General features: G+C 29.7%; 1 protein-coding gene and 1 long non-coding RNA gene across 12 annotated transcripts in view; both read right to left on the reverse strand.

The window, feature by feature from the left end:
- Positions 1–16,304, reverse strand: part of LOC129907712 (transcription factor collier) — a 153,594-nt gene that overhangs the window by 35,036 nt on the left and 102,254 nt on the right. The window contains exon 1 of one of the 11 annotated variants that reach the window (XM_055984050.1): positions 328–517. The exons of the other annotated variants lie outside the window; for them this stretch is intronic. Coding sequence (XP_055840025.1) covers positions 328–431 — 104 coding nt within the window. The 5' untranslated portion in view covers positions 432–517. Of the gene's footprint in view, positions 1–327; positions 518–16,304 lie in introns of those variants that run through there. 11 annotated transcript variants of the gene reach the window in all.
- Positions 529–917, reverse strand: LOC129907713 (uncharacterized). The gene is made up of 3 exons (XR_008771133.1): positions 807–917; positions 621–737; positions 529–560 (listed from the first exon to the last, which is right to left on the reverse strand). It is a non-coding gene; the product is annotated as an uncharacterized LOC129907713 (long non-coding RNA).

Here is a 16,304-nt window from a genome sequence, read left to right on the forward strand (position 1 = left end):
CACTCACAAAATATATTAAAAAAATGATAATTCAGGTGAGCGCAAGCTGTTTCGTAATGTCATATTACGACTGCTTTAGGTTGCTGTTTAGTTTGTTGAAACAAATCTTTTTCGCTATTCGCGAACTAAATTGAACTAGGTAAGTGGACTAAGTTCACTAGTTCACCAAGATGAACTAGTTCATTGAATTAGTTCGTTCGCGAACTGCACAAGCCTACTAGGGCGACAATATATTAAAATTCAGTTTTTATTTCTCAGTGCTGTAATTAAAAGAATTTTTTTTTAATTTGGACAAAAATAAAAAACTAACAGTTTTTTATACTTAACTCTTCCAAAATGCAGTTTTTGAAATATAAATTTATTTTATAGCCCATGATGTTTTCCATAAAAAATATTAAGATTTGTTTTTTTTCATAGCCGCCATCGCACATAGGGGTATTTAGTCAATTTAGGCGGACAAAACACGAAATTTTAAACTGATCCAAACGTAAAAAATCGTCTTATGCCTACTTTTCATCGATCGATTCTAGTCGATTTTAGCCGCACGATATGTCGTTCGACTAGGATTATTCCATTTTATTTGTTTTTTATGTTGAACTTTATAATTATTTTATTATTACCTTCTTTGTTTTGCTTCTTTAAGTTCATATTAAATTAAAAACGCATCTTTGTATTTTAGAAAGTTATTTATTTTTGGCCTATATATTTCGAGGTCTTACTTGCCTCATCTTCAGGGTCTAAAAAATAATGACAATGCGTTTTAATAAATTGTATAAACAAATAATTTGAATTAAAAAATAAATTACCTTAAAATATTATTAAAAAAGGTGAACTATTTTCTAAAAAGTTTGTTAGACATTTAAACAATTGAAAAATCAAAAATTAATTTTAATAAAAATTTAAAAAATTCTTTAAAGTATAGTAGTTCAAAAATTATTATAGAAATTTAGAATTTAGTTACTTTGAACATTTCTATTAACTATAAGATTATAATAAGTGTTTGTATAATTTCATTTTTATATATTGATTTTTAAAACAAAAATAATTACAATCCACAAGACAAAATTTTAAAAGGTTCATAAATGTGGATTTTGGAATTTTTGTTTTAGGTTTAATCCGTGAATCAAAATTACGTTCTACAATTTTGAGTGCTAGTTCAGTTGAAATGTTATTAAAACAATTTGAAACATCGAAAGATACAAGAATATTTCCAGATATAATTTTAGTTTTTGTTATTGTTTTAACAAATTGTTTAGAATTTTGAATAGTAAATTTTGATTTATAAGATTTTTTAAGAAGATTTGCCAAAAATTTAGATAATTTGTAACTAGGAGAATTTATTGTTGAAATGATAGGTCGAACTGGTAAGTTTTCTTTATGATACTTATATCATTAACAAAATTGATAATAGTGGATTAGTTTACTCTATCAAATGCAATGATTGCACTAAATTATATGTTGGAGAGACTATCCAGAAATTAGGCTCGAGAATTGACCAACACAAAAATGAATGCAAAAAAGTTATGGAGGGTTCAAATACAAAAAATGTTGCTGCTTTGGCTGAACATGTGAAACAATATGGACATTCGTTTGATTTTGATGGGGCAAAAATTCTAAAGTTTGAAAGAAATAAATTTAAATTACAAATTCAAGAAGTTAACCAAATTATTAAAAATGAACAAATTGTGTGTAACTATAAAACAGATAAAAAGGATTATACAAACACTTTTTATAATCTTATAGTTAACTAGCTGACCCGGCGGACTTCGTTCCGCCTTTCCAAGTATTTGTTTTCAAATTTTAGCCCTGTAATGTGTTAAACTTTTTCCGGTTCACTCGGTTTGGTTGATATGTGGAGCACAAATAACTTGACTACAGCGCAACCTACAGGGTCCAATTATAACACAAAACCTGTCTGGGGCAAACCTTATCACACACACAAAATTTCACAAAAAATATCCAGTCATTCGACCCCAAATACGGATTTTGAATTAAACTTGACAACAGCGCCACCTACCGGGTCCAATTATAACACAATTCCTGTCTCAGATGGACCTTATCGCACACACAAAATTTCACAAAAATCTATTCAGTCTTTCGACCCCAAATACGGAATTTGCATATACATAACTTGACAACAGCGCCACCTACCGGGTCCAATTATAACACAAAACCTCTCTCGGATAGACCTTATCGCATACACAAAATTTCACAAAAATCTGTTCAGTCATTCGACCCCAGATACGGAATTTGCATATAACTTGACAACAGCGCCACCTACCGGGTCCAATTATAACACGAAACCTGTCTCGGATAGACCTTATCGCACACACAAAATTTCACAAAAATCTGTTCAGTCATTCGACCCCAAATACGGAATTTGCATATAAATTGACAACAGCGCCACCTACCGGGTTCAATTATAACACAAAACCTGTCTCGGATGGACCTTATCGCACACACAAAATTTCACAAAAATCTATCAAGTCGTTTAGAAGGAGTAGGGTCACAAACAAACGCACAGGAGAATTATATATATAAGATAGAAATGTTCAAATTAACTAAATTCTAAATTTCTATAATAATTTTTGAACAATACTTTAAAGAATTTTTTAAATTTTTATTAAAATTAATTTTTGATTTTTCAATTGTTTAAATGTCTAACAAACTTTTTAGAAAATAGTTATCTTTTTTAATAATATTTTAAGGTAATTTATTTTTTAATTCAAATTATTTGTTTATATAATTTATTAAAACGCATTGTCATTATTTTTTAGACCCTGAAGATGAGGCAAGTAAGACCTCGAAATATATAGGCCAAATATAAATAATTTTCTAATATACAAAGATGCGTTTTTACTTTAATATGAACTTAAAGAAGCAAAACAAAGAAGGTAATAATAAAAGGATTATTCTATTTTATTCACTTTAGTCGCCTGCGAATTACGTTCACACGAGTCGAAAAGCTTCGCCGCACGGAAAAATCGACTCGTGAAAAGTCCCCATTACATTTCTAATACATAACTAATGAAGTAATTACTAAAAAAAAATTTGTGTCAAGAGATTTACTTAAAGTAGTTTTGGAAGCATCAGGATACAATTTTCCGCACTCACTGACTACTTGAAGTACATAGTGTTTTTGTTCCTCATCTTTAGTTAAAAGGTTATTAAAATTGGTTATTAATTTGACTCCTCTTTCTGTCATGTCATTTACGACTTTAAGTGATTGCACTTTTTTAAAATGCGGGTTTCCGGGCAAAAGATTTGGTGCTTTGAGAAGACTTGTGTCTATTTTCAATCAAATTGTTAAAATTTCTTTTAATATCAAAACAAAAACGCAACAGAATTAATATTCACATTTTATTTTAAGTTAATTTATTTAACATACAAAGTAAAATTAGCAAAAAGCGCGAGTTTATTTTAATAAAATTATTGAACTACCAACGAAACGACTCGTGAAGCTTAAATTTCATAAAAAAAAACAACATATATGTATTTTAAAACTGCATTTTTTCTATAAAAAAAAACATAGCAGGTTCAACCCCCAATGGGTGCCCTTTTTTTCAGTCAATTTTACTCTGTGCCTCTATTGTTGATAAAATTATTATATATTATTATGTATTATTATTGTTGATAAAATTATTATATATTATTATATATTATTATATATTATTATATATTATACGAGAAACATTTCTATAACATAGAAAGTTTCATTTTAAATTGAGTTTGCACTTCAGCTCTTTTTGAGGTAAGTACTGAAAATTTAAATTGATGACAATATTTTTGTTTATTAGTAAAACTAAACAAGTTTAGCATCTGAGTTATGTGTACTAACACTACCTTTAATTTAATATATAAAAAGTGAATGAAAATTACCCCCTCTGTTTGGAAGCTAGAGCTAATTTACTGCGAAAAACAGTGAAAAAACCGAGATTTTTGATACTTTGAGCGAGTGTTGGCACCATTTAGACTTATCCAATCCAAGCGGAACATTTTATGGGGTTCCCCCGAAAAAAATTCGACAAAAAATTTTTTCTATGGCAGTTGCGGTCACTCTAGTACACACTCAAAAAAATTAAAAGAGAATTTATTTTCAACAACGATTTAATAACGAATAGAGAAAGTAATCAAATAAGCGTGATTTTTCGTAAAATACTTTTTAGTAAAAAAACGCGCAGGGGCATACGTTCCGATTTTTTTTAGAATTTATGTCCCGCTTTACTAGAATCCAATTCGGGACATAGATATGTCCCTCACACATAAGTCCCAAAAAAAAAAAAACCATTTCGGGACTCATTTCCCACATGTATTTTTTTTTTTAATTTTTGCGTAGGTACCTAAAGAGACAAGTTAGTACTGATGAAATAGTAGAACCGAAATAGTAAAACCGGTCTTGATTTGTTTTTTTTTTGTTAGTACCTAGTCCAATGCAAAATACAATTACAAGATATTGAAAAACAAAAAAGAAGTTTGCAAGCTTAATGGTTAGCCGAAATTGCATCGTGACAAAAAAGATCATGGAAAGTGAAAGTCTTTTCGAAAATATTTTTGATATGTATTCTTTTTGAGTTGATAACAGGGTGAAGCGGAAAAACATTTGCTAACATGAGAATCTATTTGATTTGTACAACCCAAACGAGAAGCGGAAAAAAATGTTGCCCAGGGGAGAATCAATTTTGAGGTGTGAAAATAAAAATTCGCGCGAATTGCGTGACTGGTCCACTTAGGATATTTAAAGTCGCCAATGTCGGCATCTTTTTAACCGAAACCTTGTCTGGCTCGCTTCACGGGTTCTGACTATTTTAAATCCCTTGTAGGGTCCTCTGTCCAGCTCGGGTAACTTTGTTGCTCCGCTTAGGGTATGTAAAGTCGCCAGGAAGGCGCCAATAACAACACTTTTTTAACTAAACTGTGCCCTGTCCCGTGGATGTTAATTCCAAATTAAATGGAACTAACATCCACGGGGCTAGTTCCGTGGGTGTTACACTCTTTTCAGTTTCTTGAAAACTGAATTTAAAAATGAACTGCTGATTTTCAAGATTCGGTAAAAAGTCAAATTAAAAACTAGCGACTCCATTTCCTCCTATTTAACTTCTTCTTAGTGAAATGGGAATTAAGTTAACATTCAAAGGGAACGAAAACCACAAGTTTTTTTCCGGAATGAGATTCCCACCTAGCATGGGAACTTACTCCACTTTACTAAAGGGGTTTTGGTTCCCACTGAGTGGGAACTAACTACCTCAGTGGACTTAGTTCCCGTGGACTTAGTGCCCCGCACCGTCGTTTATTTTCGACATTTAACCTTGAATAACTTTTTTATGCACACATGGGATTTTTGGGGACTTTTGATATTTTACTTTTATCGATGTTTCAATGCTCTGTACAAGTTATCAGCTCTTTGCGATTTTTTTCCAAGACTTACGATAGACTAAACTGTTTAGGAATAAAATACAAAATACGTGATTTTTTGTATAGTCCTTTCTCTGAAAGCTAATATCTTCTAAACGATATGGCAGCTATGAAAAAACACATATTAATAGATGTCTCATTTCCTAAACAGTAGAAGAATATAAAATTGGTGACAATTTGACGAAGCTAGATATTTTGGAATACATGAAGGCTCAAAAAACGGTTTTTGGCCCTAAGTCTAGATTTTGGGGGTGTAACGGATTTTTTAAAAATCGTTTTGTAATCAGTGCAACAAGCTGCACAAAACGTGATAGGTTTCCGCCCGCGTATATGTCACACAGTAATAAGAAATTAAGTTTGAAATTATGTCAATGATTTAAATTGTAGGTAGGTACGACTTATTAAATACATTAATATCTACATATTCCTTATCAATTTTAATTTGTATATTATATGCAAACTTAAATGAATCGACGTTATCCATTTTTATGTAAATGAAGAAATTGCTTGAAATCTATTGGGTATACATCACTGTTATGCTTATCATTTGAATTTGCTTTGGCCAGATGGACAAATTGGAAATATTTTAAACTCGACTATCTAATGGATTTCTATTTATATAAATGTGTAAAACACTTAGCGTATTAGGTCCACTCATGTTTGTATCGTTATTTAAGTGTCACATTACACACTCTTATGGTTCTTTTAAAGATATATACATAAAATGACAGTGATGAAAAATGATTCTCTCTGGAAATCATAATTTTCAGTTTTCAACATGTACTATTATCTATATACATATATTGTGTATGTAATTAGTTTAAGGGTTCTCTGTTCTATTAATTAGGAGTCGGGAATGTGTTCAGAAAGACAGGAAAACAGGATATAACAATTTTTATGTTTGCTTTAGCGTAAATGATATTTAAGAGTATGTAAGAGTATGCACTCCTATTTTTAGTGTTTGTTAACGTCAGTTTGCCTTCAACTTGAAAAAAAGTAAATTCTAAAGTACACACTACACATACATTATGTAAACATAAACACAATAGGTATAAGCAGGTGGTAGGTACTTAACTTACTAGGTACCTAACAATCATATACATACTTAGTTAAAAAATAGTTTATAGCATTGTATTCTCGATAGGCAATTCAGAACAATTCTTCTCGAAAATATTGAAACATTTATAGATTTTAAAGCAACTTGCATATTTATTGAAGTCAGTTAAACAGTCTTCGAAAGTTAAGTACAGTACATTCTCGATAAACTCAACTAATTAAAACAAGGGTTGCAATGACCGAGGTTGTTGCAATGACCGAGTAAATATTTTTTAGGCTCAATCTCAGATGAAAAGTGAATATATCAGAAAACCAACGCTAACAAATATATTTAATGCAACAAATTTTTGTTCAATAAAATATAATTGATATGAAACAAAACAAATGGAAGTTAATACATTATGATAAGTATGTTGTTATTACGTATGATAAGTTCTTTATACTACTTTAATTATTTTAATTCGAACAAATTGGATATTTTTGTTTGGATTTTTTAGCTTGTTAGACTTTTAAAATTGACATATTTCGCAGTTTTTGAAGAATCAACATGTTTTCAATAAGGGTTAAAATTTGGTCAGTTCATCGAATTTTTGTATTGAAAGTAGCACTTATCGAGTCAATTTTTGTAGAAGAGTTGCAATTACTGCGTCAACTATGATAAAAGTTGAGGTGTTGCGAAAATCGAAGAGTTGCGTGAGTCGAGAGTTGCGTTAATCGAGAACGTACTGTTTAATACATTTTCAGCCTAGTGCCGAATTAGTTTGATAAATTATTATTATAAAATGAATGCTAATAGAATTATTTTGCTCAATATCTTCGTTTTGGCATTCTATAGCTTACCTCAAAAGTCTAGACAATTCTTATGCCCGCAAGTCGCGATTTTTAAGGTCAAACCGCGAATTTATATTTTTTAAATAAGCAATACTTAATAGACACTGGCATTATATACACATAATATCATATTATGATAAATGATTTCAAGGTATTTTTTAATGCTGTTTTTGATATCCATTATCTATCATTAAGAATCAAAACAATGCAATGAAAAAAAAAAATATATATTTTATCTATGAAAATGTTATTTTTTGTTTAAAGGGGGAAATTTTATGGTATGCACTTAAAAACTTGTACAATCTTGGAATAAGTGCTAATAGGCTTATTTTTTTGTTTCAAGTCCTAATTTTCCTGGTTTGAAGATTAGATGCAGATTTAAAAAAAAAAATGAAAAACAACAATTCAGATTTTTGTGTCAGATCAACATGAATAAGGTGCATTGTTTTTCAGGACGCACCCGGAAGGTCAGATTGACTTGTTTGTATGTTTTGTTGGAATAATTGTTAAAAATACCTTTAAATCATGTGGTTTATGTTGGTGAATACCTATACATTTAAAAATTTAAAGTTTTCTTATTTAATTTTGGAAATCTGCACCTAACTTAGTTTAACCTAGAAAATTAAGATTGCGGACATGAGATTTTTTAGATTTTTGAACATAAGTAATAAAATTCGTTAATTCGTTTTTTGTCTGGTGCACACGTAACTGTTTGTTTCTTAACGTCGATAATGTAAAACTATGTGTTTTACAAGAAAGTTGTCTTTTACTTCGTTTAATTATATGTTTAACGATACATTCATATCTCGTGAAAATGATATATCTATTCTCGGTGTGACATTTGATCGTAAACTCGAATTTATTCAGCATATCAACTCCATTACCAATAAAGCCAATTCTATTCTCGGTTGGATAAAGAGAGAGTCAAAACAATTTTCCGACCCTTATGTTACAAAACAGCTGTTTATAATCAACGGTACAATAGACTCTTTGCACCTTCTGTGTAGTATTAACTTTAATATTCCTCAAAGAAACTTAAGGTATATACCGGAGAGCATACCATATCCCAAGCTATCGTACCAATTATGAACAATTCTCTCCATTAAATAAAATGTTTAAATTATTTAATATCTACAATAATAAGTATAACAATTTGTTTGATAAATCAATAACCAGTTCTTGTTAATTTAAATCAACATTTTTTCATTTGCAATTAATTAATTAAATAATATATTTTCACACCTATGTTTATAAAATGTAATTGAATAACTAGTAATTTAGTTCTGTTAAATAAATAAATAAAATATCCAAACAAAGATAGAAACCTATTAGCACTTATTCCAATCCAAGATGGTACAAGGATGTTTTTAGATGCATTTCCTAAAATTCCCCCCTTTTTCAAAAAATACCATTTTTTCTGTATATAATGTACCTATAGGCGTGTTTTTTTTTTTCTCAGAAGCTACTCATTTTTCATTTTATTCGCAAAACAATAATATCTACAAATTACACAAGTAAGTATTTGTTTTTATTGTTTTTCGAATAAAATAAAAAAAAGAGTAGCTACTGAGTTGTAGAAAAAACACGCCTTATATGAGTCGTTATATTTGAAAGTGTATAGGTATAAGTCCATGTAAAAAAAAGATTAAATTGACTTTCAAAAATCAAATATTGCATATTGTGTGAGTTGCTTTACTTTAAATCTGTTAAATTGTTGTGCTTGACTATAAAAAATTACATTTTTTTAAAAGTGTGACTTTCACCACACATATGATGCATTTTTTTATTCTTAATGATAATGGATATAAAAACCTTCATGCAGAATTTGGTTACTCTATCACAACTTTGTTTTTCGGTAGAAAGTTTGCAACTGTTATAATAATATGGGTTGACAGATAAAAAAGAGGTAAAACTTTTTTCAGAAACGTCAGATTGCCTTGATTTTAGATTGGAATCAGCATTAAAAAATACCTTGAAATCATGCATCTAGGTGTGTATAATACCATTGTCTATTAAGTATTGCTTATTTCAAAAATCTAAATCTCGCGGTTTGACCTTAACCCTTTCGGACCCAGCGTTACTCTCATGTACCTAATATATTTCTAAAAATTCGTAAAAAATATTCCATTAAATAAGTTTTTAGCTTTGGATGGCTTAATTGAAAGATAATTGATAATTTGTTAAACCACAAACGATTTTATGGGTAAATTAAAAATATATAAACAATCGAATGAAGTTAAACATTATATGCGGTTTACCTAAAGAGTTTAGGTGAACAATGGTAGTCCCAGACTTATTTTGATTTATAAATAAAAAATTCAAACTCCATTTCCCATCTTTGAAGTAGAAAAAACCGTAGTTTATGCTTACAATTAATCTTGAATACATGTATACATTTGCAACATGTTGTTCACCTCAAAGTATAAAAAATCACCTCAGCATCATGAATCCTAAGCATAGCTCCGCCCATATTGATAAACAAAATGAAAGTGTGGTGAAATTTAGGCCGTGTGTGAATTGCGTTAAATAGTTAACACATGTAAAATTTTTGAGGTGAATAAAAAATTTTCAGCTGTTAAAAATTTATTGGGCTCTGGGACCTGGTTAAATTTGAGTTAAATTTTTTTTGCTGATGGTTTTTTTTTTTTTTTTTGTTAAAAAGGAGTTTTATTGCAAAAAAGAGGCATAGAAAAATATTAAACAATACGCCATACAGCTGAAATTTTTTTGTTCACCTCAATAGTGTCAAAAATTTTACACGGTGTTAACGCAATTCACACACGGCCTAAATTAGTTTTCTTATTTTTTTGAAAACTAAGTTGTCACAAACGATTTAATTGATATTCGTGAGTCACAAACGGTTTCTGATCGAATGAGTATAAAAAAGTCCATACTATTTCAGTTTTGAAAATAAAAATGGCTAACTGGTACTTTTTAAATTTTTACTCATTCCATTTGAAATTGTTTAAACTATTAGAATTTACTAAAGAAATCGTTTGTGACAACCTAGTTTGTTTGTGATAGCCTATTTTCCAAAATCTTGTAGTGGTTGGTCTAAATTTGTACTCATTTCATTTGAAATTGTTTAAACTATTAGAATTTACTAAAGAAATCGTTCGTGTGAACCTAGTTTATTTGTGATAGCCTATTTTCCAAAATCTTGTAGTGGCTGGTCTAAATTTTTACTCATTTCATTTGAAATTGTTTAAACTATTAGAATTTACTAAAGAAATCGTTTGTGACAACCTAGTTTGTTTGTGATAGCCTATTTTCCAAAATCTTGGAATGGCTGGTCTATATTTTTACTCATTTCATTTGAAATTGTTTAAACTAATAGAATTTACTAAAGAAATCGTTCGTGACAACCCAGTTTGTGTGTGATAGCCTATTTTCCAAAATCTTGTAATGGCTGGTTTAAATTTTTACTCATTTCATTTGAAATTGTTTAAACTAATAGAATTTACTAAAGAAATCGTTTGTGACAAGCTAGTTTGTTTGTGATAGCCTATTTTCCAAAATCTTGTAATGGCTGGTCTAAATTTTTACTCATTCCATTTGAAATTGTTTAAACTAATAGAATTAACTAAAGAAATCGTTTGTGACAACCTAGTTTGTTTGTGATAGCCTATTTTCCAAAATCTTGGAATGGCTGGTCTATATTTTTACTCATTTCATTTGAAATTGTTTAAACTAATAGAATTTACTAAAGAAATCGTTCGTGACAACCCAGTTTGTGTGTGATAGCCTATTTTCCAAAATCTTGTAATGGCTGGTCTAAATTTTTACTCATTTCATTTGAAATTGTTTAAACTTATAGAATTTACTAAAGAAATCGTTCGTGACAACCCAGTTTGTGTGTGATAGCCTATTTTCCAAAATCTTGTAATGGCTGGTCTAAATTTTTACTCATTTCATTTGAAATTGTTTAAACTAATAGAATTTACTAAAGAAATCGTTTTTGACAACCTAGTTTGTTTGTGATAGCCTATTTTCCAAAATCTTGGAATGGCTGGTCTATATTTGTACTCATTTCATTTGAAATTGTTTAAACTAAAAGAATTTACTAAAGAAATCGTTTGTGACAACCTAGTTTGTTTGTGATAGCCTATTTTCCAAAATCTTGTAATGGCTGGTCTAAATTTTTACTCATTCCATTTGAAATTGTTTAAACTAATAGAATTTACTAAAGAAATCGTTTGTGACAAGCTAGTTTGTTTGTGATAGCCTATTTTCCAAAATCTTGTAATGGCTGGTCTATATTTTTACTCATTTCATTTGAAATTGTTTAAACTAATAGAATTTACTAAAGAAATCGTTCGTGACAACCCAGTTTGTGTGTGATAGCCTATTTTCCAAAATCTTGTAATGGCTGGTCTAAATTTTTACTCATTTCATTTGAAATTGTTTAAACTAATAGAATTTACTAAAGAAATCGTTTGTGACAAGCTAGTTTGTTTGTGATAGCCTATTTTCCAAAATCTTTCTGTGGCTGGTCTAAATTTTTACTCATTCCAATTGAAATTGTTTAAACTATTAGAATTTACTAAGGAAATCGTTTGTGACAACCTAGTTTGTTTGTGATAGCCTATTTTCCAAAATCTTGTAGTGACTGGTCTAAATTTTTACTCATTTCATTTGAAATTGTTTAAACTATTAGAATTTACTAAAAAAAAAGTTTGTGACATCCTACTTTGTTTGTGATAGCCTATTTTCCAAAATCTTGCAGTGGCTGGTATATATTTTTACTCATTTCATTTAAAATTGTTTAAACTATTAGAATTTACTAAAGAAATCGTTTGTGACAACCTAGTTTGTTTGTGATAGCCTATTTTCCAAAATCTTGTAGTGGCTGCTCTAAATTTTTACACATTCCATTTGAAATTGTTTAAACTATTAGAATTTACTAAAGAAATCGTTTGTGACAACCTAGTTTGTTTGTGATAGCCTATTTTCCAAAATCTTGTAATGGCTGGTCTAAATTTTTACTCATTCCATTTAAAATTGTTTAAACTATTAGAATTTACTAAAAAGTCGTTTGTGACAACCTAGTTTGTTTGTGAAAGCCTATTTTCCTAAATCTTGTAATGGCTGGTCTATATTTTTACTCATTCCATTTGAAATTGCTTAAACTATTAGATTTTACTAAAGAAATCGTTTGTGACATTACAGTTTGTTTGTGATAGTCTATTTTCCAAAATCTTGTAGTGGCTGGTCTAAATTTTTTGTTTGGGAATTTTATGTAACATGTTACGGTTTTTGAGTAATTAAAGTGTAAATTTTAATAAATAGGCCAAAATTTTAAACAATGATGCAAAAATTTTCGAATTCAAGCTTTTTGCATTTTCAGAGAACATGCACTTTGGTGTACTAATGTAAATTTTTGTTTACATTATTGGAAAGTAGATATTTTAACGAACAAAATGCCCACCGATTATTTGAAAAAAGCTGATATTTTGACACGTGAATTTTCGATTGAAAATTAGGGTGTTTTTTTGGTATTAAGTAAAAAAAAGGTTAAAAAATAAATATTTTAAATCAAATAAATTACTGTGTATTCGGGACATAATAAGGTAAGTTTTCACCAAATTTCGTAGAAAAATACATTTTTTTTTTGAAAAAGATAAAAATAAAAAAACCCAAAAACTCGGTTTTTTTAATTATTCACATAGGTACATTTTGAGGTCTTTTTATTACCTACAACCTTGCAATACAACTTTTTTCCATAGGACTCGTAGTTTTGCCGGAAATCGAGATATACCATTTTTTACCATTAAAAACTAAACCCTACCACTTCCCGATCTCGGCTCGCCCGTAATTTATTTTTCCCTTCATTTTTATCATATTCACCTCCTTTTCCAATGGGTTTCATCCTACAATTTTTTTTTTTTGGTTTCAAAAATTATTTATCGACCCTAGACTATAGGCCTACTACGGAACCACTGTGCGGTGATACAAATGAAATACGAATGGGTACTTCAATTCTCGAATACGTTGAAGATTATACATACTTTTCAAAGATAAAGAAATGAAGGAAGTAGAATATCGAATTGCCAATGCCTGGAAACAGTTTTGTATCTTAAAACATCAACTCGATTTAAATATTTCAAAAACAACGAAAAAATACATATTCGACTTAACCATACTTGCAGTTCTAACATTATTGGTGTGGGTGCCAAGCATGGAAAATTAAAAAAAATGCTGAGATAAAGTTACGGTCGTACCAAAGAGCAATGGATTCATATCACCCAATCATACGAAGTCGAACTAATTTCGAAGAAGTCAGGTATAGTATAGACTCAAAACAAAATAAGTGGGAATGGGCAGGACATTTTGTTCGAATGACTGATACCCACTGGAGTTTTTTAATCAAATTATTTCAATGAATTTTTCTCGAAATAATAAACTTCAAAGTCCAAATTTGGGAAAAAAAAGTTTAAAAAAAAAACACATTAAATACCTACTATTTTTGGCGAGTTATTTATGTGTTGGAAACAATTATTAAAGATTAACTTTATGCACAAATGCCAAAAAAACCTGCATTTTTAAAATAGCTGATACTGATTTAAGTTAAAATAATGAAATCGTGACTTAATATTGATTTTATCCATTTGCCTTTGGCTGCGTAATTTATATTTTTGCATTACAGGCTTTCTCATGTCATGTTTGAGACGCCATTATTTATTTTACCACCATCTTTTACGAAATGAAGCAATTTAAGGTAAGCGATAGCAAACAATTTACCCTTGTTTGTGAAATCTTATATTATTTGCGCTTATGGTTTTCTTCTTAGGGGATGATTTTGAGAGCTTTCTTTCATCACTTTCCCTTTTTAACTCATGTGTATTGTCTCAAATCTCAAACAAATATTTTTAAGAGAAATCGAAAGCTACATAATTGGGTTTAACCATTTCTTTCTCTCAAATTTTAGCTTGTTTTGTGTGCTCTTTATTTAATCTTTGATTTACAGAACACAGAAACAAACCAAAAAATATAACTTCCTTTACAAAGCTTGTTCGTAGAGAGTCAGACAATAATTTCGATTTTTAACTGGGTTCAAGTCCTTACCTAGTAATTTTTACCTATTAAACTGTTTTTGTCGCCATTTTCTTATGTATTTACCTAATACATAACAACAGAATATCCTCTATACCTGAGTTGAGTTGAGTTGATTTAGGCTTTTAAGTATATTCACTTCTTTGCTATGAGGGTGTTTTTAAGGGGTGTCGGGTTGACGAAAGTTTAGTTGTTGCTTTGGGATTCCAGTCACGCTGCTGGGACCAGGGAAATACATGCTTTTGTCTAGGTACTTCAGTACTTGCACATAAATGTTCTGTTCAAAACTTGATCTGTGTGTAGCCATTAGTTTTTTGTTTACATTAGATTTTCGTGCTTTTTGTTTAACTTACTTATGTAGGTAATAAAGATACCTACCTTTTGCAGTAACAAGTGTTAAGGGGCTTAACTTTATTTGCCCTATTAGTGAAGAAGTGAAATAATTTTGTGATAGTTTTTCCGACTGAATTTTTTTACAAAAGTTTTAATAGTATAGAGTAAAGATTATTATATAAACGTTAACAAACGTATGCCGTAATTCGGCCCCTGAATATTTTTTTTGGTCAAATGCAGATGCAGACTCGTGTCCAGCACTCCAAAGACCAAAAGTAAGCGTTGCGTTAGAATAGGGTGTCCATTTGGGACCTAACTAAAAAGAGAACATTTTACTCTCGAACCTTTAAAAAAGAGGACTTAGAGAAAAAAAAAAGAGAACAAAAAGAACGTAACACAAGCAGTACAAATTTATTTTTTCTAAACAGTTACTTAAAAGTAGTGGATAACGAAGAAAAAAATAACAAAAATAATAAAAAATTATTAAAATTATTTTTATTTTAAGTGGAGTGATTGAATATATACTTAGGAGCAAAAAAATGGAATCAAATTTTGCGTTCTGTAAAAACGATAATTGGTCGTGAAGTAATCGACATACATGAATGTTAATGGTACCATTGAAAAGCTTGAAACAAAAGCTTTAAGTCAATGCTAAGAACTCAAAAATCCGTTAGTTGGTTCCATCCATCCAACATAAATGAAGTATGTACGAAAAAAAAAACTAAAATTAAAACACAAACTATCTGGAAAATTTAACATTTAAAAAAAATTAAGTGCAATTCATTGACAGACAACGCTAATACTATCGTTGGAAAAAAAAGACTGAAATTGAATCAGAGAGTATCTGGAAAATTTAACATTAAGACAAAAATGAAGTGCAGTTTATTGACAGATAGCGGTAACACTATGGTATGCATTTTTATGTTTTTACCAACAATTCAAAGTAAAAAATACAAGCTTTAAAATGAGACCATGAGACTTTGAATAAAAATATTTTATCCATGGCAATTTTTGTTTTCAATATAATATAATTTATTTGATTCCGTTTTTTTGCTCCTAAGTGTAATTCAATATAAGTTCAAGTGACCTCAACTCCAAAAATTTATAAAGCGTTTCGCCCAGGTACGACAGTGGGCTCATCAGTTAGATCTGTCTTACCCTTACTAAGACGCCTTATTTTGGTACGACAGATCTAACTGATGAGCCCACTGTCGTACCTGGGCGAAACGCTTTATAAATTTTTGGAGTTGAGGTCACTTGAACTTATATTGAATTAAAAGTAGTGGATCTAGGACACAGGATTATACTTATCAAACATAAACCCAAACCTCGCATCCACGCAATATCTATTCGTGAGTAGAGTCGAGGAAGCTACTAATTAGTATATATTTGCATAAATATATATTCAAATTTGTCTATCAGCTTTTAAACGAGCCACAATTTATTTAAATTGTTGAAAATGAAAAGTACCTAGATAAAAAAATTGAAATAAAAAAATCGAGCTTAAAGACAATAAGAACAAACTGAGATCCGTGTAGAAAAACGAATTATAAAATATGTGAAAACGAAAAACAGAACATCTTTTTTAAATTTCAATGCGATGAACACTTTAACTGTGG

This window comes from Episyrphus balteatus, chromosome 1, assembly GCF_945859705.1.
Source record: "Episyrphus balteatus chromosome 1, idEpiBalt1.1, whole genome shotgun sequence".
Classification (NCBI taxonomy): domain Eukaryota; kingdom Metazoa; phylum Arthropoda; class Insecta; order Diptera; family Syrphidae; genus Episyrphus; species Episyrphus balteatus.